Genomic DNA, 27356 nt, shown 5'->3' on the forward strand with positions numbered 1-27356 from the left:
GAAAAGCAACTAAACTTAGCAATATTTTAGAAGATTAAAATAGTCCTGACATCTAGGAACAATGTCCAAGCTATAAACTGGTTTGCTCTTCCTGTTCCGACTTAAAATTTTGCAGTGATTGACTGGCCCCAAAAAGTATTGAATCATTAGGACAGGAAAAGAAAAAAATACTGCATGCTTTTCAAAGGATTTACAAAAATCAGTGCATACCAAGTTAATATATTACCCATTCCAAAGGAGGTATTGGCACCCGCAAAACTAATGATATGTATAGATCTGCAATCATAGGACTGCATGCATATCTGCTGACCTCACAAGATCCAAACATAGTGAAAGTCTAAGATGACTTCCCTGTTTAGTTTAGCAGAAACATATCAGTGTCAAGTGGGGAATGGAAATCAAATCAGAAGTAGACAAAAAACAGGCAGCAATTGAATGTGTCAAAAAACAAACAAAAAAAGAATATAAGGTGAAAATCAGATGAGAAGGCAAGAAATGTGGAAAATGCATAAATATAGTTGTTAAGTACAGAAAACTCCTGGAACAACCACATGCCTATCATGATCTAATGCAGGAATGATTAAGGAGAGGTAAATTTAAACCAAAAGATGAAACGTTAATATTGGAGGTCCAGGATAGTGGATACATACACATTGGATTACGAAGTCCATTGAAAATGTTGGAGAAACAGACAAATGCAGATTTTGTAAAACAGAATTGGAAACAATCACACATCTTGTCACTGGATGTGATACACTAATGGCAGAAGGCCTTGTATACATTGTGGCAAGATTGTTGCATTGGGGCTTGTGCAAACATTATAATATTAAAGTAGCTGAGAAGCACTGGAAACATGAGCCACAAAGCATTATGGAAAATGATAAAGTTCATTTCATATGGGATCACCCATTACTAACAGTTCAAAAATAGATTTGAAGTAACCAGATATAGTAGTAGTCCATGAAAAGAAGACAAAAGTAGCATTGATCATTGAAATTACTATACCCAGTCATTATCTTTTGTACCGAGAGACACCAAGTCATAAAATACCACGACTTGCAGACAAAAATGGGGGCAACATGGAAGAAGGATAACCAGACAGTTACAATAGTAGTGGGAGCAATGGATGTCATAAAAAAGAATTTAAATCATATGTATTTATGTTACCAATACATTCAACTCTGTATGAGTTGCAGGAGTCATTTCTGGGCACATTGCTGGTAACATCAAAGATTGAAACAATACTAATTTCATGAACTTTAATCATACTTTGACTTAGGAATGGGGTCCATTCCCGTCATGGTATTAGAAACCCAGAGGACTTGGAGAAATTAAAAAGAGAGGAGCACAGCACTGTTCTTCCCACTACCACTGGACATCTGAATTCTTATTAGGTTCTTTACTTGTTATTCAGGTGATATCCTCTGCTTCATAAATTAGTAATTATCTCTCTGGTGTTTCAGGCAGTGACATCTTCAGATATTAGTGCTTTTCAGGAGCATGGTGTTTGTCTTTGAATCCTAGCCAGTATTATACTGTACAGTAAATAGACTCAGGATGTTGCAAAGTAACAAACAGTCTTCAGTACAGATCATCTTATGAGAACTGCGTTTCTCCAAATCTGTTTTAGCCAAGTGCTATAACAAACCTGTCACTGAAAAATGTTGCTTTATATTCTGTAAGAAATACATTCATATCATTATGTTCTTTATTTATTATTCTTTATTTTTCTAAAGTGACTATAGAATCCGCAAATCAGCCATTTAAAGGATTCTTGCTCAGCACAAGGACAATTGCAAAAGATGAACCCATTGGAACATTTAGCATAATAGACTCTTCAACAACTCAGGGCATTCAGTGCAATGGAAAACAGGTATGTTATTTCACCATTTTATCTTATATATTCTCTTTGTTTTGTATTTAAATACTAAACTTTTATATTATTCTCAGCTTTAAAGACAGAAGAAGCTAGAGAAAGATGAATGTGTTAATGACTACAAATGAGATAACATACTCACTTCAACAAAAAATGCCTATGTTGTTCAAGATGGTCTGCAAAGAATTCATGCACATTGCAGCAGTAACTACCGCACCTATAATTTCAGTAATTTACTATCAAGAAGCTTTGACCTGGGAATTCATTAAAGGCTGTATCATGAGCCCTACCATTTCAGAGTGACATGCCCAAATGTGATTCAGGAATATATTAACTATGATGAGTTTGTACATCATTATTGGCTAAATCCCTGTAGTAAATACTCATCTGTGATGTCCAATGGTTCTCCCATCCTCAGTCCCTTTGGTAATATTGGTGTTATCACACCAATGTATTCCTTGGGGGTTTACTGATCCCCCAAACCCCCAATCCCTGTCTTGATGCTGATGCCGTTATGGCACTTCTACAGTCAGCCATGGTGACTAGTGGTCCCCATCCCACACATTCATGGTCACAACTGACTACTATGACATGGTGGGGGCGACCATACTGATCTACATGGCTGAGCGCTTTCTTGAAAGTGGTGATTGAAATAAATGTGATTTTTAATATGTTTAAAGTCAAGGGTTATCCCAAAACCTTAGAAAGGAATATTATCAATGAGGTTAATTATGGCTGGGGTATAAAATACAAACCTCTTTTACGACTTGATTTTGCACTCACAACACTTGTAAATTTTGGCAATGCTACCTCTGTAAGGCATTACGAACATGCTAGGGTGATTCAATTTAATCCAAAGCAATGAAAAGAAGGCCACTGTGGATAGACTTCACTACAGCAACAAGTCCAAACAGCAGAAATAAAAATATTGTAGTGAAGAAACACAGCCAAAGTAATAAAACACACAAATTTAATAGAGGTAAGCATTTTCATATCTGATATGATGCTTCTTCAGACCAAAAGAAACTCTTCACAGCTCAAATTATATAGTTAAAACTCAATTAAATAATTCATCATTCAATCAACTCTCAATTAAAAATTAATTATTATTACAAATAGCCAATAAAACAAGGACAACTACATAAATACATAAATACACTTCTATTTCAAACTTCCATTTTTAAGGTGAGGTTTTATTGATGCCCTATCAATTAAGCCAGGAAACCGATCTGCTTGAAGTTCAATAATCCATTTTAGTTCCCTTAGCTCAGTAATATTTCTTAAGTCACCTAACCTAGGTCCGAAATGTACACACTCTATAACTTTAAAGGTATGAGACTAATCAAAAGATGCTAAATGTTTGGCTGGGGCACTTCTATTAATATCTCTCTTTTTCATTGCTAAAAGACCCAGGGAGCATCTTTTAGCAATGAAAAAGAGAAATATTAATAGACATGCCCCAGCCAAGCATTTAGCATCTTTTGATCAGTCTCATACCTTTAGTTTTAAAGTTATAGAGTGTGTACATTTAGGACCTAGGTTAGGTGACTTAAGAAATATTACTGAGCTAAGGGAACTAAAATGGATTATTGAACTTCAAGCAGATCGGTTTCCTGGCTTAAATGATAGGGCATCAATAAAACCTCACCTTAAAAATGGAAATTTGAAATAGAAGTCTATTTATGTATTTATGTAGTTATCCTTGTTTTTATTGGCTATTTGTAATAATAATTAATTTTTAATTGAGAGTTGATTGAATGATTAATTATTTAATTGTGTTAATTATTTAATTGTGTTTTAACTATATAAGCTGAGCTGTGAAGATTTTCTTTTGGTCTGAAGAAGCATCATATCAGATATGAAAGCACTTACCTCTATTAAATTTGTGTGTTTTATTACTTTGGCTGTGTTTTTTCACTACAATATTTTTATTTCTGCTGATTCAATTTAATGTCTGCATTAGTGAAATAAGAAATATTATTTGTAAACACTGGAATGTGGTTAGAGCTAAACCTACTATTTTTTAAATTATTAGGGGAGAAGCCACTTTATACTTGTAACGGGTCAAAATTTTAAAACCATTTTTGAACTTCCGGGCCCCAACTAAGACCTTTGATGGCATTAACCTTGGTACAACCCATTGCAGTCACTGTAATCAATGTGGGTACATTTTAGAAGGAAATGTCGTCAAACTGGATAATTGTTTAAATCTACAAATTACTTGTCGAAGGGAAACTGTGGTAGCAAAGGGGTGTTGTAAATTGTGTCCTAGTTTTCGCAAAGGCATAACTGAAAGGTATTTGAGTAAAAGAATATATAAACATTTATATGATATTAATAAAAATAGTTATAGCAAAACATTATTTAAACATACTATATCAAATGAAGTTTGCAATAATTCTGGTTTTGCCAGTTTAGAACAAGTGGACATTAACCCCTGTGGAGCGGACTGGGTAACAAAGCTGGAATATAGAAAAATGTTATGGCAGCTGAAGTTAAGTGCCATTAATGTTCCAGGTCTAAATGATTGCATTTCTTTATAACCAGTCCTTACGTACAAAGCAGCTAAATTATAGATTTTATTGTTTTTACAAATTAGTACTTTCAGTATGTTTTTAATGTGAAGTTTTTTATTTTATATCTTCCACTCTATCTTATAGGCTGTGACTTTAAAACAATTCAAGTTTTTATTTAATTAATTTTCCTGTCACATGATTAATTTATTGAATATTATGATGTGTTGATTCTCAGGTGGTCATGATGATGAAGTCCCGTGTACTATAGGCATGAAAGCACTCAATTTATTTTTCCAATGTATTTTTATACATGTTTTTATTAACATGCCATTTATAGTTGGAGCTTTTTGGTGTGTGACCCTGCATTTTTGTGTTCAGTTTGCTTTGGTCCTTGGTATTTTACTCTGAACGTTTTCCAAACTTTTTATGGTTTTTGATGTCCAATGGTTCCCTCACCCTCGGTCCCAATAGTAACATTGGTGCCATCACAGCAAAGTATTCCCCTGTGGTTTACTGATATCACAAGCCTCCGATCTCTGTCTTAATGCTGGTACCATTATGGCACTTTTACAGTTAATCCTGGTGTCTAGTGGTCCCCACCCCTCCACGTTCATGGACACAGCTGAACTCAGCCTCTAGGGCATGTTTGCTAGTACAACATGGTATGGAAGGCCATACTGATCTACATGGCTGAGTCCTGTCTTTAATCGCTTGGACATGCAGAAGTCTTCCTTGAAGTGGTGCCAGGAAGACAGCACATGGCTAATTAGCATAAGTGTCTAACCCCAGAATGGTTCATTAGCACTCCACATGGCTGTGGGACCAGCCTTTCATCATGCTGCACGTTTTCTTCTAGGAAGGACCATGCAGCACCATATAAGGGTGCTTCATGGATACAAACAACTACTATAATGTGTACATGACCATAGGTTTATTAATTTGGCCCTGTAAAAGGTCAAATGGTCAAATTCTTAAAAATGATATTATTGTTACAGATCAGAGACAATTCTTTGACATATCTAATTCTAAACAAGGTGTTTAGTTATTCTCCAAGATCACTGTATCAATTAATACCTCAGTGATCAAACTCATTCTTCAATAAAATTGTGTATTCTCTAGTCACTTAACAAACCACCTGAAACATCTTCTAGTGAGACAATGGTTATTTGCCTGTAAATCATAGAGTTAGAAAAACCTGAATTATTCAGAATGGCTTCAGTAATTGCCTTTGTATTCTGCATTCTGTTTCTTACTGATTATTTATAGGTGATCTCTGCATGATTTATCATGCAATAGTACCAGTATTATCAGAAAGTGCATCCCTGGATAGCTCTGCTGGGAGATCTAACATTTGATCAGAGAAAATAATTCTAAACATAAATATCAATAAGAAAAAAAAATACAAGATACATTATACAAATTCTTCCAGAATTATGGAACAAGCCTCATTATGAAATCAAAGAAGGAAGTTGCTATTGTACTTCAAAAATAATTAAGATATATTTTGTCACTCTAGTAGTGTAGAGGGGATAAAGTCCTGACTGTAGTCCTGGCAACTTGAGTCAGATTAGTTGCTCAGATGACTGATGGAGTGACAAAGGATGACGGGGATGCCTCACCTGGATGGGATGTATATGCTGGGGATCACCCTACGAGCCATGGCAGAGGCAAGGCATAAGGGAATTAGCCTCAGCTGGGGAAGATGGAGGGAATAGAGTTAATAATGTATACACTACAGCCAGTTGTAGGACATGTGTTCATTGTGAGCCACTTATTGCCAGTCCAGCCTGTACAGTCATAGTGTATCACCATATAGGAGTTGGGAGTTAGGCCAGGGTAAATAACTCTGTATGGTCAGATGGCTTCTTTACTAACCTATCTTACTGGTTGTGTAGTGGAATTCCTGATCCTGAAGAACCAGCACAAAGTAAGACTGGCTGCCTTTGAGCAGGACTTCTACTAGTAGGGATGCCCTTCCTATGCAGGGAAAAGTAAGGATACGCTGGGAGGGGGTGTGTAGTTGGAATGATTGGGATGGTGAAGGTGGCTTGATAGTCAGCATCCATTGAAGAAAAAATAGCTGCCAAAAGTAATGACTATGATATTTACATGGAAAGTTGAAAATATCAACAAAAATTTGAATTTGTTTATTGAATGAAAATTCAGGCTTTAGCCAGATTAAACACCTCACACCTAATGTGCTTTAATGCAATTAACCACCAACATTGTATATCAATGGCTCAACAGTAGCATATATGCTTTTAATGACAGGAATTTCACTAGGCTATGGTTTTGATTCCACACCAGATGTTTGAACTGATAAGACTGAAACTCTGGTGCTGCTTAAGATGAGAGTGTTGCACAAATGAAGTGTAATACTATTATCCTTTCATTCACTGGATAAGATGTTAAACCGAGGTCTCATCTGTCCGACTTGGCTCCTTTGAGCGTATTAAATAGAGCAGGAGTTCCAGAAATGTAAATAAATGCAAACAACATACATCTTTCTAAAATATTTTTCACCATTCAATAAAGTAATCCAGATAAATAAACAAATACATATCCCTAACACACACAGTTAATAAAAACAGAAAACTACTTTTACCGTTGTGTATTAATTTCCTAACTTTCTTACATTTCTTTCTCCAAATCCCTATCAATTTTTTTCATAAACAAAATCTGCTTTCTTGTACTAACTTCCCTACCTCCAGTTTTACTGTACAACATCACTACAACCATATTTCCCTTACTTGTGTTGCTAAGGCCTTGTATTCACTGTCATTCCTATCCAAAGATGGACATTGAAAAAGTCCATAAGAAATGAGATTTTCATTTATAAACCTTAATTGGGTATATATAATCATTCTGATATATTACCCTATACATTTCCTAGCCCATTACAATAAAAATAACGTGACATAAAGATTTATCTATAGTAAACCTGCTGACCATGCACAACATTTTATATTTCACTTCTGTTTAATACTAACTTCTTTAGTATGTGTACCCTTCAGAAAAAAATCTGTCCAAATCATGGCATGTATAAATATTTTCCTTTTTTCTGTTTATAGGCTACCTAGTATTTTGTGATATTCCTTCCTTCCTATTAATACAATAATGCTATTTCATCACTGCCTCATATTCCAACTTTCTGTTCTGATTAATCCCATCTGTATTTAACTTCAAACATTTTCTTACCAAAATCATGCCGGACACAATTTGTTTCACATTTCATTTTTCCAGCTGTTACATTTTCTTAAAAAGGTTATGCTTTGCCCACATACATCTCCGTACCAAATTATTCCTATTGCACTTCAAAGTGAACATAAAATAAATGTAAAGACTTCAAATAAATCATTTTACATAAATCTAAACCATCCTTATCCACTTGACTATACATGACTATCTGCTTTGCCTTATTCTACTTTTAACTCAAAGCACTTAAAACAGACTGTCTAATAACTGTAATGTCTCAGGTAAAGAGAAAACTTCTCAGTAATAATTCCTACTACTACAAATGAATGAATCAAAACTCTTTTTTCTTTAAATTTCTAAAAATATTTCCATTCTCCTTTTCAATTCCTGTTTGATTTTCCACAAAGTTGAATCACTAGATAATTAATAACTCATCATTAAACTAAATAACTCAAAGCCTTAACCTCTCACACAACCTTTGATTTTTTTTAATTGAGTATAACCATCCTGTCCCCAACACTTTGTCTAACACATCTGCTACTATCTGTACCGAAATTCTATTCCTAATGTCTAAACTGCATCACAAACACAGTTCATAATAACAGTCTTAATACCCTCTTCATCTGGCACCTCTGTTTATCAACTGTTTGCTGTCTGTCTCAAATCGCAGCATTCACAAATAAGCAAAATAAAATCAACTTATTGGAGATCCTGGCCAACTTCATTTTTAACTTAATTTTTCTTACCCAACCATTCATTAACCAAAGGTACTACCTCAGAATAACCCTACCAAACACTTTAGCTAGATTGTATATAATAACATGTCCTATTTCATTCTTCCTCACAACAGAAGTTACCAACGAGAAATAATCAACAGACATAATATCTTTCCTTTTAATGCCATAAACTTCCACCTGAACGAACTGCACTAACACCATTGTCAACAACAGCCGAATGATATATATTAATATCTTATAATTCCCCTTTGCAACATGCAATAGGCCATCAGTTTTTATTCCCTCCATCTTACGTTTTGTATTATAAATTAAAAAATATTGAGCTTGGCATCCTCTGATGAAATTATTAATTCTAAATTCCTTAAGCATCTGTTTCTTTGATTTTCTCTTACTTTTAGTGAAGCAATTCCTAATCTCACCCAATCTGGGTACATTATTTTCTTCAGGTAATTTTAAAACACTATTCAGCTTTGTTGCAGAAATTTCCATTGTTTATTCCAAAGTGCCTAACATCCTACCTTGTTTCCATTATATATTAAATCTGGATATTCTTCAGCTCCACCCACAATGTCTGCGAGATTTTTTTTTATTCCCATTGCCATCCAACAGCTTATCAAACCTACTTTCTCTTTTGAAATTCAGATATAATATTGTGGACTCCTCCTCCATCTACAATAAACAAAATCTTTCTTTCTTGTATCCAGTTCATCATTTTTTTTCTGATTCAACCTTAACATCTCCCATTATCTTTCATAATAACCCAAAGTAACATTCTATGAACAATTTCCTGCTGTTGAAATATTACATATCTGCTCCAATGTTTTCAAAATATTCAGATTTAAAGCAATAGTGTAAATCTGACTTTGGAAACACTTCTCGGTATCATTCATCTACTCATTCTATTAGGCACTAAAACATTAAACTGGGAAGGCCAGACCCTTAGACTCTTAAGGAGTAATTAAGCCTCTGTTTCATATCATCCCACTCACTTAGTGCACCCTGTAATATTCAGAGCATTTATACCTTTTTTTCCATCTTACTTTTAAAATCTGTAACATTTGAGACTAGACTACCAATCAGCAGAAGGCCTAGGAAGATCTTCTCAGGAATCAGCTTAAGGTTAGTGCTTCTGTTTTGCTCCTGATGAGAGAAGAAGCAGATGGGAATTATTCCCTGGACTTCCAAGAGAGTACCAATTACTGGAAAACCTGAACATAGCTTTTCTTAGGAGCCAGTATAGGACTACTAGTTACCCCTAATGAGAAAAGGAGCAAATGGGCATTGATTCCATTTGGTTTCTGACTGGGCAGTGTGTATGGGACTGGGTGTGGGTGAAGTTTTGGTGGAAACATCTTCAGAACCTCTATGTACCCTGGCTGTCTCTTGTGTCCAGCTGCTGTAGGTTCTATTCAGGGTATCTACCAAGAGAAGACTATAGCAAAGGTCCTGAAAAAAGCAAAATCTAAGTGAATACTACTTCTCCAGAAGCAGAATGGGATTAATGCTACTCTTATGATTTTGCTGAAAAATGAGCTAAGGATCACTGATTCCTAGCTGCATGCAGCTGTTTTAAAACAAACAGTGTATTCACTACCAGGAGACAGCATCCCCAGTAATCAACTCCAAACCTGACAGGCACTACTATCCCCACAGCCCATATTAGAAAGGACCTAGAACCATGGATTTGCACTTTCTGGCAATTTCTGTAACCAGCTGGGTTGAAATGGGCATCCTGAGATAATATAGAAATTGTCCCATGTTTTACTGGCAACCACCCACTACTTAAACAAACCAAGGAAGTATTGAGAGCTGCAGTTATGTAATACTGTTGGAGGCAAACTCTGTTATAAATACACTACAAATAACAAGCTGGTTGTTACTGTCACACATCACACACATACAGATCATCCCAAACATATAGACCTGCATATGTTCAGGATTCTAAAATTAATCTACAAAAAAAAAAAAAAAAAACACAAAGGCCTCATAAGTGGAAGCTAAGAAACAAGTGCCCTTAGCAACCTCACAAACACAACACAGGCATCATTCAACTTGAAACTGAGTCACAGTTTCTCAGTCGAAAAAAACATAAGCCAAATCTATACACAATCTCAGGCAGCACCCACCTTGAAACATATATCTAAGTCACAGTTTCTCAGCTCAAAAGCCCATAAGGCAAACTTTCACATAATCCAAAATCCTAGTCATTGGTGACTCCATTTTGAGACACACTGATGCATGACTTTCCAGGCAGTGCAGAGAGACGGTCAAGATCAGTTGCCTGTTACATCAGGATTCACCATGTCACACAAGCACAGAAGTTCTTGCACCATAAGTACACATATGACACAGTCATAGTACACATGGGTGTAAATGACTTGAAATGTATTTCCCTGGACTATATGAAATAAGACATTATGGAACCCACAAAATATGTGCACAAAACAGGTCTAAACCTAGCCTAAGTAGCATTTTGTAATCACAAAGAATGATCCCACAACACATACAAATGATTATTGACTTCAACAATTGGTTTAGCTTCTGGTATCATTCAAAAGGTGTATAATATATAGCAGCCTAGGAGGAAATGGTACACAGGCCTAACTGCTTTGACATGGATGGTCTGCATCTGTCCCATCAAACCTTTTGTGTATTAGCTAAAAGGTAGTGCACACTCATAGTGGGGGGAATTTAATACAGCCTATACATTTTTTTCTGTGTAGGCATTGTGCTGTGCTGCTTACATGGGCACGAAGAGTTTTAGATTCTGTAAGCACTGCTGAGCAGCGCACATGCATACGGCAACATGGAAAGTTCTGTGGCATGCAAATCACCTCATAAGCAGGTGAATCTCTTATGAGGCAGGTAGAGTGATCCAGCAAGCAGAAAGGCATCTCTCCACACTCTGTGTCACTGTCTGTACTGTACACAGAAAAATTCCATGTACAGGAGTATAGACAGAGAAAAGAGGTTGTAAAATTGTAGATATATAGTCAGAAATGTCATACCACATGCACATATCACCAAAACTGTCATTTTGTATGTCAGAAAAATTAAAGGAAATAAGTTAAATTATTACTTTTTAATAATGTGGTCATGTTTGCATGGCACACGGCAGTGCACAAACATGCTTTATAGAAAAAAAAAATTGGAAAAACAAAAAATTAATATGATGTGCCAGAAATGTATTACAGGACCTTGCGTGGAGTCCATACAATGGTGCACTGGTTCTGTTGTTAATGTGATAGGGCTATGAAATGTGTAGTTTCCAGGATGTGAGCATGGATACCGATGCAAATGTGGTGGAGTTACTGAATAGCAGAAAGGAGTAATCATGTTTGTATATTCCTTTCCTGTAGGCTTAGACCAAGGTTGCTGTTTGCACAGGATGTAGCTGACATTGGTTGTGGGGCCCACTGACTTCTAAGCACAGTTCAGCGTAGCTGGTCCTGTTTGCACAGTGTGTCACCTGGCTGAGCATGTCCTTTCAGGAAGGTGTGTCCACTAACTTTTAAGCTCTGTTTGCCTTGAGTACGAGTGTTTGCACGGCACACCACTGTGCTGAGTGTCTCTGAAAACAAAAATGTATTTAATTACTTTTGACCCTTGTTTAAGCTAAAATAGGGCCATTAAATTGTGTTAATTAAATTATAGGCATGTGGAATGCATAATAGTTGGCCAATCACACCTTCTACACCTACAGCAGAGCTCTATAAACTATGCATACAGCCTACATTCTGATTTTTTTCCAATACTCTGGACCACTGGAGTAGAAACTTGAGAATTTTAACTAAGCTAATGCTAGGGGCTGCTGCAGCTCTGCTACACCTGTATATGCTAGCTGCTGAAGTCAGTATTGCTGGTGCTGCTGACAATAGGCCTAGGCAGAGAAGGAGAAGAGTGTTCAGGCCCAGGGTAACCTTCCAGGAGCTATATGGGTTGGAGATTATAGAACGCTACATGGTGGACAAGCACAATCTACAAGAACACACTGAGCTCTGCCACTCTCAACTCAGAGTCAACAGAGGGGAACCCATCCCAGTGGAAACAAACGTATGTGTAGCCCTTAGGATACTTGCTACAGACGCTTCCAAAGACGAACTGGGGAGATGATGGGACTCTCACAGGCATCAGCATCTAGGATACTTCACCAGTTCCTGGATGCCATGCTACCACATGCCAGTGAGCACATTTCTTTTCCCCTCACCTCTGAGGTGATAAACAGCCCCTCACCAGTGCCTAGGTTACCATAGCCACATGCACAGGAGGACTCAGAGTAGGAACCCCCCTGAGCATATCCCCTTAGGCAGACATAGGTATGCCCAGTATGCCCTGACTTTGGCTAAGAGACAAATCATAGCATATTCACTGACAACCTTGAACCCTAGAGATTGACACCTTACTCCTACTCACACAAATATACTAAAAGTGATGTCAGGCAACCCACACAACCTGTAACTATCCATGTATTGGCTGTGTACTGCTTGCTTCAGACAGAATCAGCCCTGCACTACATTTCTGTGAACTGCTACATTCGCAAGATAAGTCTATAACCTTCACACTACTTGTAAGAGTTACTATAATATGGTATTGTATGTATGGATCCGCTGCATGTATGCAAGGAAATATAGTGGGCTATTTGGACAGAAGTACCATCCACATGGGACTACAGATACCCAGTCGACTAGTATGTGTTCCTTAATATTCACTAGGCCTCATAGTTAGAATATTGACTACATCTGTCAACTGAAATGTTAAACATTGGGGCCACATGATATTTGGACCACTGTTCATCACAGAACATGTGGTGTTGTTCCCCCACACCCAGCACAGCAGTTTGCACATATAACAGTACTGCAAAAACAGGAACATATGTCGTTGTCTGTAACACACAAAATCCCAGACTGGAGTACAGGTAGGTATGGGCTAGAGTCACAAGACACTTTATAAGTGCTGACAATCCCATTGGACATGCCTATACACTTAGTTAAAATGAGCGCAATTCTGTTTCCCCGTCATCAAAATGACTTGTTATGTATAGATATGTCTATACATACATACATATATGTATACATATACATAACATATCTAACTCTATATTTTCAAATAGATATATATTTATATATATATATATATATATATATATATATATATATATATATATATATATATATATACACATATGCATCTCAGTATCACACAGCTACATTTATATATACATCCCTGTTATATACATAAACATGTGCGTAGATACTGTATTGTCATACATACCCTAATAATGGTGAGTAAAGCTGCTCTATCATGCATCTATAATCTTCCTCAGAGGATCCAAAGTAAGGGTCAGCAGTACATAATGCACTTATGTACAGACCCCTGTGCCTGCTGGATGTTACCAGATTGACAGCAATAGGTGATGTAATGTTTAATGCTGTGTACACACGCATGGACAGGGCACATTGTTCCTGCCCACAGGCTTGCCAATCCAAGTGCAAACAGACACATATGGACATACTAGTAACTGTAGACACACAGCTAGGATACTAACAGTTAATTAAACTGCTAGGATACTAGATACAGATAACAGTATGAAGCAATATCACCCTGCAGGCCACAGATGCTGTTCAACACAAGCTTAGTTTGTGTAATCCACAAGTAGCTTGCCTGCAATCACATGCAAAACAGACATCAGCTATGGTGCATGTGAAACATACTGTGATCTATAGTGTGTAAGACTGGATAGGGAGGGTTCTAATCTCACTCCAGGCCACTTGGAGTGTGTGTGTGTGTGTGTGTGTGTGTGTGTGTGTGTGTGTGTGTGTGTGTGTGTGTGTGTGTGTGTGTGTGTGTCTTTGTCCCTGCATAATAAGCGAGAGTCCCTCAGTGGCTATCACACTGCAATGGTTATGCACTTTTTTGCCCTGTAAGTTGCTGCTGGCTTCCAAACTGCCCTCTTCTACAAGGCCTCAGAATGTCATCTACCTGAAGACCACCAGCTGCCATTGTAGTATGAAACTTAAGCCTCGGTGTGTGTAATAAATGCTGTGATCTATAGTTTGTAAGATTAGATAAATAGTGGTTTTAATCTCACTCCAGGCCACTTGCTGTGTGTGTGTGTGTGTGTGTGTGTGTGTGTGTGTGTGTGTGTGTGTGTGTGTGTGTGTGTGTGTGTGTGTGTGTGTGCATGTGTGTGTATCCCCCTGAAAAACAACTAAGAATACCTCAGTGGCTATCAAACTGTAATGGTTATGCACTTTTTGGCACTCTAAGTTGCTGCTGCTTCCAAAATGCCCTCTTCTACAAGGCCTGATGATGTCATCTACCTGAAGACTACCAGCTGTCATCATCTTATCAGACTTAAGCTGTGGCATGTGTGATAAGACTAGCTAGATAGGGGTTCTAATTTCACACTAGGCAATGTGGTATGTGTGTGTGTGTGTGTGTGTGTGTGTGTGTGTGTGTGTGTGTGTGTGTATGTCCCTATGGCATATATATGATCAACTTAGAAACAGGTAGGGTTTTGCAGTATTTTATTTGTCACAGGTGATGTAGCCCTTCAAATGCCTGACCACAACTAGGCCTGCCAATGTCATCAAGCATAATATGTCCTAAACCCACAGTACTTGAAGAATTGAAGTGTGTTGCATGCATCACGTACTGTGATCTGTAGTGTGTACCATTACATAGGTAAGTGTTCTAATCTACATACAGCCAGCTTGCACTATGTGTGTGCCATTCCATAACCTGTAAGCAGTAATTGGAAGTTGTGCTATTCTCAGGGTAGCCATGTTTTTGTGTGTGGCTGTTAGAGCATTTTACATCAAGTTATGGAAACATAGCATGCTTGAACTTAACTAGCAGAATGGCCATACAGCCCTCACAATCCTAAACAACTTCATACCCTTATTTATGTGATCAACACAGATTGCCACAGTCCAAGAGTGACACAGGTAGATGCCCTGTGTTGAAATTATGGTCCCCCAGCCAATCATACAGATGGCATGTGCTGAGGTGCACTGTGGTGCTCTGTGTGCTATTAGGCAGGATTCTGTTTCAAATGTGTGTTAAAGTCTGCTAGACAAATCTCTTCCATCAGCATGTAGTACTAATGTCACATACTGGGTTAATGTCATTAAGTAATTAATCCACCTACTATGCCACCTAAAGATATGCAGCATTTGCAATCAAGCAGGATCATACCTTGCCCTGTATGCAAGGCAGAGATGATGTCTGAGTACTCTATATGCCACACACACTCCAATGGCACTCATGTCAGATGATCCTCATTGAACACAGTCTAAAGATGTGAAGTTCCCTCTTGATGGACCATACTGAGGTGTGCAAGTGCCAGTACTGCTTGGAAAGGTACATTACCAAATGGCCATTGTACTCAGATATCAGCATGCTGAGGGAAGAGTACATGGAGGTTATGAGTATGTCACTTATGGGTGACTGACCCTCAGCTATGCAATATGATTCTTGCCATACCACTGTGCAGACATGGTGATCTCAGGTACATTAGGTGTAAACTTGTGTGGCCACATCTGTGTGCCCAGTTCTTTTACCCCTGAGTATGCACATCACATGTTGCAACTGATGTGCTACTTACCAGGTACATAAGTCTTACTGATGGAAATGATACTGTATACATATTTGCATGGAGTTTATGGTCATTAGTATGTCAACAGGCATTTGTTCATCAATACCCTCTTGCAGAATATTGACATAATGCACAGACTCTATGAGTGCTCACAATTTTCAGGCATCAGCCAACATTGTTAGCCACAGACATTCAGTAGTTGCTTGTATTGTGGTAAAATGGACTCAAAGCAGTAGAGAACCTAGGACTGAGCCATGTTGAACATGGCTGCTTACAGACCAGCTACAGGAGGCAACTGTCCCTATGTTGAGTATGTGTGTCATCAATGGACCACTTAGTGACCCCTGCAAGACAGTACCATGGATACCTAAGTGGGTGCTTTGTAAATGATGCCTGGGCAGGGGATATAGTCAGATGGCTTGGCTCAGTCTAGGAGGTTGTATGCCCTGATATCTCCTCACCCAGGTCCTTGGTCACTGCCTCAGAAATGTCCATCACGTGGAACAGTCATGACCCCCCCTGTCACATATCCAAACTGTGTACAAATAACTATGTGTCAATCACATATATGTGTGCTGATCAGCGCCATGATATTTGCCCCATGGACATACAGATATGGATACTCAGACAAAGAGGTCTATAGTTATGCTGGTCTGTGCAAGGGTATAAGAGTTGCCGTTGTCCACTCAGCTAGGATGCAGCCAGTGGTTTCAGTATGATTGCAAGATTTTCCCAATGGTGTTAGCAATCCTTGTCAGATCCCATTTAGGATGCAGCCTGGGATGTTAGCATGTCCAATAGATGCTGTTTATCCTCCATTGACAGGCCAGTTATGGCCTGCTCTGTAAGTATGAAAGTTATGGGACAGGTTGTAGTAATGTCATGTGTCACATGTGGTGGGGACATGGGAGTGAAGTAGATGCAGAAAGTGCAGGACTACAGGTTAGCTATGAGTAGAGACCCATTATATGTGGAATCATTATGTATGAGTTCACTGACAATCTGGGCATTTCCTTTGAGATTACACATGTAACTACATGGTGCATTGTGGTTCTGCTTTGTGTGGGTGACTAATTTTGTCACTTACCATGTCTATACATCACCACAACTACACTATATGCTTCTTTCAGCTGTGGAGGTCATGTTCAGCCAAGTTTATGCAGTTGTAATGCTGCTGGTATACTGCATGGGTGTAGAGCTCTGCATACTTATCTGTCCCATTTGAGGGGGGAAGATACAGTCAAGCTATGTCAGCCATCCTGTTGAGGTAATAAATGGCTTTGTTGAAATATATGTCTGTATTGTCCATAAGGGAGGGGTTAGTGCTGGTAGTTCTAATGAGATTTATCAGTGGCCAGATCCCTCCAGGGAGGACCTCACATGGGGGGGGCTGCACTGTGTACCCATATTGGTAAATACATAATGCAATACATTGGTTTCCCATGTGGGGATGCCAAGGCACTGCTCCAGGGCACTGTAGTTTAGGACCTGGCTAACATTTGGGCAAGTGATCTGCGTTGTGACTGAGCAACACACTTGGTGGTCACTTAATGTCACCCCAAACCATGGTGTAATGATATATCTTGATAGACACATGCACATACAAATATGCACAATGGGTGTCTGGATCCATGGAGCTGCTCCTGTTGTCAGCTATTGCTTGATTATGCTCCTGTCCAATACTGAATGTCACCTGTGGTGTCTCTTGGATATCACAGTGTTTCACAAAATCTGGATGTGTGTCTAACCTTAATGATTATGTATACACCACCTGCATTACCTAGAACATGTCATTTGAGGTCTGAAGATGTGGATCGAAATGTAGTCTGGTATGGCTGTGGTGCTGTCCATAGCCTTGAACCAGATGTCCTTGACTGCACACATGTCTAATCCAGGGTGGAGACACCTTCCACAGAGTGGGGTTCAGTGTTGCCACACCCAGCATGTAGCACCACAGCCATGATGTTGTATAAAGATGGTGTTCTCATTACTAACATTTATCTCAACAGTCCATCTATGATGCATCATGGGGGTTTCAGCAGCCTTGGCCAGTATGCCAAATCCCAGGGGTGAGAGATGAAGACCATCACTGGTTAAACAATGATGTCTGTTTAGCAAGGCATCCCAGGCAGACATGTAGTAGATCCCCTTACAATGACACCACATGCTAAGGCAATTATTGACTTCTATCAATGTCTGTGTGTTTGGAGCCATCATCCTAGGTGAGGGTAAACTGCAGCTGGAAGCTATGAACATACCCGTGAGAGACACAGACTGGCTAAGCTCAGTCATGTGTCTGCATACGGTCCGGTGACATATGTCCCCAGTCGGACACACCTGCAGAAACTATGATGTCAACATTATGAAAACTGATATTCTGTGACTTGCAGCAATATGTGGTAAGGCCTAGTGTGTCAACCCACAGACAGCTATCTGTGATCTTTCTCATATGTAACCACTTCACACAGACATCAATGTGTCTCACAATGCAATCATCTATGAACTAAGAGGTGTGATGTTGTGTTTTGCCTCAGGTGTTTGACCGGTGAGAGAGTGGTGCATGCAATATTATGTGCACTGTGCACTCCAGAGGCAGGATTTTCTGAGTTGTCTGTTGTCTGGCAATGTGTCTGGTAAGGAGCTGCACACATGTAGGTGTGTGATGTGGGTGTAGTTGGTGCAGGATGTGAGCTGTGCATGTTGGCATAATGCTCATTTCCATATGTAATAACTGCTGTTGCAGACACCATGGCAGCAAGGTTGGAAATAGAGTCAAATCTGTCACACATCGTGGTTGTGTGTCATAGGAGTAGAGGTGTGGGGACACTCCCAACATCTCAGCAGCAGGTCTTGCAAAGTTAGGGTCATGCTGCCACACCCTTGGGGTTCACAGCCTGATGTACAGTGTTTATAGGCATACCTTATAGTGAATATGTGGATGCCTGTGCATGCATAGAGGACTTGTTCAACTTTGCTGACATTAAGTTGGCCTTGTAAGTGTACAATGCCTGCCAAGCAACCAGACAGCACACTGGTTGTTGTGTGACATGATGTGAGAGCACAGGCATGTGCTCTGGTTAAATAACTGTACAGTATGACATGTGTAGGACATGTGAAGGTGGACACACATTGGCCAAAGGTGGCCAGTCTGCTCTAGTAGGCCTCACAGCCATGTCATGCAGATATCCACCTGTAATCTGTTGAAGGTCAGAATTCAAGACTAGCTGTGATATTGTCACCTACGATGGTTCACCACCAGTGTGCTGATTGTTTTGGCAAGACTTGACATCTATATCACTGGACATTGTACAGTATATTGTGGCACTACAGCAATGCTCCTAATCCCCCTTTGTCAATTCCCAAGTGACATACTACTGACCCTGGAGCAGAAGCCATATGACATGCAAACACCAACTGAGAGCCCAGCTTGCTAATCAAGGCATCTACTGGGAGAAGGGCATGTGCAGCCTCCAGAGTGTTTTAGGATGTGGGACAGCTATTTTGATGAACAAACAGGCTGCGTCCTGCTTGTCATCATGGGCTTCATAGTAATGTTTTGTGTGTGATGACAGAAAATGTATTGGAGCATGGTATCCTATATGAGAGTGGTGTCGGTGAGACCAGCAATAGTAGCTGCCAGGCACTGGCAATTCCATGGACTCCCATGCTTAACATAGTCCTCACAAGGTAATTGTGTCCTTCCAGTACACATACTGCTTGGGTAGTGTCCAATTGCAGAATACCTGTGTAAAACCCATACGTTACCTTCACAGGGTATACATATTACACTTCCCTAACATGCTTGTCTGTGCTCTGTATGGACACCTTGGATGACTCTCTTCTTGGAACATGCTGGAAGTAACTGCAATACGACCTTGCACAAAGGACAACTAGCATGTAGTGCCAAGCAGTGTCCCCAGATTTCTGAGTCATGCTACATGAAATGCCGTGAAAGGAGTTAGCATAGATACAAGCAGCAGCATTGTCATACACTTACTGACACTGGACCAAACAGTGCTTGTTTTGCTCAAGGCCAAATCATGTCTACTGAGTCTAACCAGTGTAGCGCATTAATGGTTACACTATATAATGGATGATGGAAACATGACTCACTCCACCTACCATGCCCTGACAAGGTGTTTGACAATATTGTTCCAGCAGGCCTTGCTGGAATCTATGCAGGTTATCTACAGAGTGTTGTGTCAGCTGGTATATAGGCAAGTGTCTGGCAGTCATAATCTGGGAAGATATCATTTGGAGACCTATGCTGCAATGATGCCAGTCACCAGTGGATTTCACCAGTCATCATTAGTAGCATACTCCTTATAGCCATTCCCTCTCTGCAGTCACAGCCACTGTCAGTCACCTCTGACTGACTACATTAGCAGGTGATTTCATATAAGGATCCATCACTGAATCCCACACAGAACCACCAGTTATCCAGGATAGCCTAAGACACATTCAGCTGTTGTCTGAGCCACTGACAAATACTAAATGCCAACATCTGCACAATACTATCCTTTGGGAATTCATTCACCTCTGGAAAACATTGTAGTGTCTGCACATCACACACAGTTGAGCCATTACTCATGGAGTTATGGACACAGAGAGTAATGTAGCCTTTGACTTTTACTGGTCAGTAAGATGAGGGGATGCATTCAATTTTGTACAACCTATACAGAAAGGTATGGGATGTAAATACCAGACTGTCATTGCTATACTGAATGTGGCACTCATACATTGTGTACAATGACAACCTTGCTATGTCACTACACAGGCATACCTTGCAACTGTAGCAGCCACACAGGTTCCATGGTACACCAATACAGAGTGTAGATAGCATGTCCTATGTAGTCCCTGTCAAGACCGTACATGTGTCGTCTACCTCCTAAATGCTTTAGAGGGGATGTGTATTACTGCCAAAAAGGGAGGTGTCAGATCCTACTGTGTACCCATGACAGGACTAACACATGTCTTACCTGTTCTACACACCTACAACGTCACTATCATATAAAAAGTACATGCTGGATAGACAGGTATATTACACAAACAGTACACCCTATATGAAACAGGCCCCCCATGCATGTGAAGCACACATCTTCTGTGACACACATCATGGACAGTTTACACAATGGTATGTAGAACAAGATAATCATAGCTGGTGTCAGACAAATGTCTGTACTTGTCACAGGAAATTTGTAGATGGGTCATCTAAATCACCACAGCTTGTAGATGTGTTACCTTCCAAAACCCTGGTAACACTTATCAAGGTAATCAGACCTTTCATATATTAGGGATGCATGAGTACACTGAATGACACCATTGTCCTTGTTAGTTTGTTATACACATATGAACCTACCATTCACCTATAGTACTGTACCTTGCTGAATACATATTTCTTCTGTGCTGACATTCCATCCTGTGCTGTGCCATCTATGGCTTTATCACCACTGTGTATCCATAGGTTTTCCCAACAGACTCCTGAAACAGAAACATAAACAGGTCTGTGGTACACCTTTCATTGTGTAAGTATACAGCCATTACAACATCATGCAACATAAGGTACACAAAATTATGTGTCATGCTCATGACAAATGTCAGCATACAGCATCTGTCAGTAACCACTACAAGTGGCATGGCAAAATAACAATGCATTACACAAGTGCATGTTACTTTATATAGTCACCCTGTGCATCAGACACATAACTTCATTTCCTCATTTCCCTGTATCAATGGCAAGGATGACAGGGATATGGCACAGGTATCATCACTTGCACAGGGTGTTCTGTGGGGGTGCAGGAGGCCTAAGTTGACCCAAAAGGTTGACAGCATATGTGTGAGTCAGGAAGGTAAGCAGGTAAGATGGAGCATGAAAAGGCGCCATGTGTGTCTGTAGGTGAATTGCATTTGACAGTGTGTGTGTGTGTGTGTGTGTGTGTGTGTGTGTGTGTGTGTGTGTGTGTGTGTGTGTGTGTGTGAGTGTGTGTGTGTGTGTGTGTGTGTGTGTGTGTGTGTATACACAGTGAAGCTCAGTGCTAGCCCTACATGTGAGTATGTTGGACAGCTTTTAGCCATGCATGGTAGATCTGACAGTTCACCGTCTCTGGCCCTGAACATGGAAATTCACTCTGCCAGGAATTGCACTGGCACCTCCATGCCCAAGGTCAGAAGCAGTGCTAATACCTGATGGTGACAATTGTCTGCTCGGAAAATGTCCTCCACAGGAATGCCCAAGACCATGAGCCCATGGCATGCTACATCTTGGTGTGGACAGCACACTCCCCTCTGTGGATTGGGAGGTACTGCCACTATGGGAGCCTGATTGTGCATGGCCACATGGACTCTCAGCAGATGGGGCTGCTGAGTTACATCCATGAGTCCGACGCTCAACTCCAACCATACATTCCAGCACAGACGTTGTGGGTTCCAAGACAGACACTGTCTCAGCCCACCTTTTGTCCACTGCATCAGTGAACTGATCCAGGGTGTCACCAATGCAGTGGAGGCAGTCACTGATGTCAGACTGTGCTGCATCCATAACCCTGAGCATACATCTAGAGTTTAGTTCAGAATATGCCTGTACCTCCATGATGGGCCAATACATGCGCTGAGTGACCCGTGATGTGACACCTGCAAGACCTGCAGGCCTCTTACAAGCATTCCTATCAATCTGCCTGTGTGGGAATCTCATCAGCTCTCTGGCTATGGCCAGCGTGTACACTCACTGGAGCCATAGTTGCCACACTTTCAAGTAAAATGTCCCCACCCTCTGACTGTCCAATATCTCTGGCCTCCAGTGACTGGGTATGTGTGGGCATACTGACTGTGTGCAGTGACAATGAGGGCAGAAGAGGAATGCCAACCTCTGGAACAGATTCAGACCCCAAAACCCCTACCTGTGCCTCACTGTGGCCACCATCATCATCAGAGTCTGATGAGACACTGACATCAGATTGTGTAGGGGACAGACACTACCACCCCTAGTCACCTGTGACAAGAACGAAAAAAGCAGTACATTAATGCCTGCACTATTATGCTCTGCAGTACTGTGTTGCAATATATGTAATGCTCTATACACTGTTGTCACTATTAGAGACTTGTTGAAAACCCAATCTCATATAGTAGGACAAAAGGATATTGCTCTTCTCACTAACACCTGTAGTTACTTGTAAATAAAAGCTATTTACACAGCAATCTCATCAGAAACAGTGAGGTACACTGCTGACATTTGTGAATTCTCTGCAAGGTTGACACATATGAAAATCTGTGATGTCCTGACAATATTGTCACATCTATTAGTGTGGTCACACCTACAAGGCATATGCATGAGTCTAACATGTGTACAGTTAGAAAATATGTCTAACATGTGTACAGTCAGAAAATATGTGTGCAGTTGGCAATCATGCCAACAGTATAGCAATCCAGGCAGTAGGTGTGAGATGACACTTTAGGGATTACATTACTGTAAACCTACATCTATAATAAAACAGTGTCTCGCTTACCAGGAGTGGGACCACAGGCTTGTCTGATATCTGACGGACCTGTGAAAAGTTGAGGGAGAGGTAATGTCAGTACCACCACATGTTCCATACGCAAGGTAATAAGTCCATATATCTCACATTTACACTAGCCACTGTATTAATTGTTATATTGGTCAAAATCTGAGCATGACAGTCAAACTGCAGTTATCCCTCCCTAAAGAAGAAAGACCTGACACCCATGTAAGACTATGTACACCCTGATACACTAAATGTTACAGTATTGCAGTGCTGATCAAACTAAGCTTACCTGCATGCTCCTCTACAGCAGAAACTGTGGCACCCACATCCAAGATGTACGGTGTAATGGATGCCTGGGAGCTGTCATGTGTGCCTAAATTCACCAGGAATTCCTCAGTGGCTGAAAGTGGTTGTTCCTGTAGTGGCCCTCCACTGGTGATGCCACAATCCCTGGCTACATCTGCTGCTCTTCTGCATGCAGCATTGATTATGTCCATTGTGTAGTGTCAAACCTGCTCATATGTCATGCTCTGATGACCTGTGGCATTCACATCATAGACAAAGTCAGCCCACAATGCCTCCTGCTGTTCCCTGTTGTACTTCCCCCTGACAGTAGTAGTTCATGGTGTTGATAGAGGCCTTCCAGTAATATTTCACTCTCTGCATCTGTGAAAGGTGCACGGTGTCTTGGATGCATGTTTCATGAAATAAAACAACATGGGAACACATGTCAGGATCAAATATGTGGAAGTATCCTGCAAACATAGTAAGTATGTGGATACAACTAAGATACAAGTGATAGTCAAGTATTTCCATACGTGCCATGACCGATACTGCTGTATGATAATACAACCAACACTAGAGTCTATTATAGTGTGTCCCCAAGGGGCAACCCCCCCCCCCATAATATGTCAAAACAACTGTGCCAAACAAATAGCAGTGTGCTATTGCAACCACTATAATGGAACAGTCCCATGGGATCATGAGATCAGTGTGCCACATTGATAATAAACATTCCACCCTTGATGTATTGCACATCCTCAGTATGTGTAACAAATCTGGAGATCATTGACATGCCACTGTCACAATTTAAAGAAAGGCTTAATGCTGCAATCCCTGTTCTCCATTTGTATATTCACACATCTGCATCCTGTTGCAAACAAAAAGATTACATACCTGATGGAGTTCAATACTTCTCTGTTGGTATGTGGTGATATTTAAGGATTTTTCAAATGCATGTCGTGTGTGAGGACAGTTTCATACAGAATGTTTCCCCATAGCCAGCTGTTTGCATTTTTGACATACTTCTCATTAGCAGGTGATTGCCTCTTAACCAATCTGTGGTTCTGAAATGCTAATTGTAGCCAACACAGCTGATTTGTACTATCATCAACCTATGACATGCAACCACTGTATAATATATAAGACCTGCATGTAGATTAGAGGCCCTTTCCGATATGTTGTGCTGGACATTACTGGAGTGAGGAGACTATATCATTGCAAAGGGTAGGTCTGCAGCAGCAACTTTTACATAGAGATGTGTGTACTACAGGCTGCAGCTGCTGCTACAGGTAATAGGCATAGGCAGAGAGTGCGAACATTTCGGAGGACAACAAGCTGTAGAAGGAACTGTGGGAGATGTGTCAGCCTTGTTGTAGAGGCAGGGCCAGAGCGAAGGTACCCTTTCCACTTCAATTAATGTATGTGTTTATGGTAATTATGTTAGACAACGGTATCACTAACAGAGTACTAGGCAACCTGTCTGTTGTGTCCTTGGGAGATAAATATAAGAATATGATCACCATTTGGGCAAATGTCAGGCCATGTGTTACAGTCTGGTAGTAATTTGGAATGAGTATAATGGCAGTCCTTGTTCATAGGTTCATAGGTTCATAGGTTCATACTAGGCTATCTGCCCTAGGGCATTTATAAGCCTAGCCAGAGTGTGTGTGGCTTTCACCACCCCTTAGGATGAGAATACTATACCCATTAGTTTGCTGTGCCTCTGTCCAGCAGTGACACAGAGATGATTCCCGGGGTAAACCTACGATCTCCCATCCACTCTTCAAGATTTCTCTTGAACAGAGTCAGTGAGGGGCTCTGCCTCACATGGACTGGGATTCTGTTCCATAGTGTAGGGAGTCTCTGGGTGATGAATCTGTCCCTCCAGCATGTCCTATTTATATCCGTGTTGAGGTTTAAGTCTCTTGCTCTTGTGGCTCTGGTGGATTTGGATTTTTTGAGGTGGAGCATGTCCATTAATTCCGGGTTGGACATGGCCTTGTATGTCAGGCACAGATCACCTCTGAGCAGACGGTATGCGACTGAATAGAGCTGGAGTTTCTTCAGTCGGGCATCGTATGACATATGTTTGAGCCTTTATCCTTTTGGTGAGGAACTTTTGGGGTCTTTCCAACTGCTGCAGGTGTCGGGTAAGGTACATTCCGAATGGGGCGTTGTACTCAATCATTGGTCTGATAAGTGAAGAGTACAGGGGTACAATGACCTCTCCTGATCTGGATGTGAATCCCTTCATGATCAGGTGGGCAATGTAGAAGGTCTTCCTAACCACTTTGGCAATGTGAGTGTCAAAAGAGGTTGCTGTCAACTTGGGTCCCCAGGTCCCTGATAACTTCTTCCGTGTTTAATGGATTATCACCTATGTGGTAATTAGGGGTTACCTTGTTTTTCCCAAAGGGTATGACTATACATTTTTGGCATTTAGCTTAAGGCCATGGCTCTGGCACCAGTTATCCATTTCTATGAGACCTCTCTGGAGGATGTCTGTGTCTGATGGAGTGTCAATTATGGTGCCCAGTTTGCAGTCATCTGCAAATTTTGTCAGCCACAATCCCCTATGTTTGCCTGCACTTCAGAAAAATAAATGCTGAACAAGAGGGGCCCAGGACTGAGCCCTGTGGGACACCGCTCGTGACCGGCTTAGAGTCTGACATGGCACCAGCAACTCTAACCCTGTGTGTTCTGTCCTTGAGCCAGTTTGCAACCCATCTTGTGACATATGGGTTTACATCTAAGCTGGTGAGCTTTTCTATGATGCCAGTGGGGTATTGTGTCGAACGCTTTTGCTAGGTCAAGGTAGGCTGTGTGAACTGCCTTACCCTCATCAATGGCCTTAGTGACTGTTTCGAAAAAGTCGACCAAGTTCAAGAGGCAGGATCTGCCCTTGACAAAGCCAAATTGGGTAGGATCCAGTGTCTGTAGGTCCCCAATGTCTTTATTTATGAGTTCCATTATGATCCTCTCCATAGCTTTGCAGACAAGGCTCATCAAGCTTATGGGGTGGTAATTTCCAGGGTCGTAGAAGCACCGCCTTTGTGGAGTGGGACCACAGTTGCCGTACGCCATTCTTTGGTTACGTATCCTGTAGTAAGGCTAAGATTAAACAGCAGCTTTATGTGTGGGTTTAGTTCCTCATTGAGTTTGTGTAGCACACAGCCAGGGACACCGTCCGGTCCCATTGATGCTGTGTTTTTTGCTTTAGAGAGAGCAGCTCTCACCTGGGCATCTGAGATGTTTGGGAAGCTAGACTCTGGTGGGATAGATATTTCTCCTTTTGGGGGGGGGGGGATTTGCACTGAACCCGTCTGCCAGTATGTTGGCAATGTCTGTGGGTTCAGTGATTTTTTTATCATTTTGGACTAATTCTGAGCATATCTGGGAGTTTCCACCCAGGTTTCTAACATAGCTAAAGAAGGCCTTATGATTGTCTTTTGTGTCATTAGCGATTTTTCTCTCAAAGTTGGCCTTGGATGATTTTATGAGTGATCGTAGTTTTTTGCTAGTATTGATCAGAGATGCCTTCCCTTTTAGGGATTTTGCTCTGTCATGTAGTAGCTTTCTCCTCTTGTTGTAGAGTTTGTTTATGGCTGGGGTCCACCAGACCGGGCGCCTGCCTTTGGTGGAAAGGGTCTTGAT

The 27356-nt window shown here is 40.6% G+C and overlaps 1 protein-coding gene across 1 annotated transcript in view; it reads left to right on the forward strand.

The window, feature by feature from the left end:
• The window catches only part of LOC122812827 (putative ferric-chelate reductase 1), a 232532-nt gene that overhangs the window by 25955 nt on the left and 179221 nt on the right, over positions 1–27356 (forward strand). Inside the window, exon 2 of the mRNA XM_044084878.1 lies at positions 1737–1873. Coding sequence (XP_043940813.1) covers positions 1737–1873 — 137 coding nt within the window. The remainder of the gene's footprint in view (positions 1–1736; positions 1874–27356) is intronic.

This window comes from Protopterus annectens, chromosome 10.part0, assembly GCF_019279795.1.
Source record: "Protopterus annectens isolate FY-2018-M chromosome 10.part0, PAN1.0, whole genome shotgun sequence".
Taxonomy (NCBI): Eukaryota; Metazoa; Chordata; order Ceratodontiformes; family Protopteridae; genus Protopterus; species Protopterus annectens.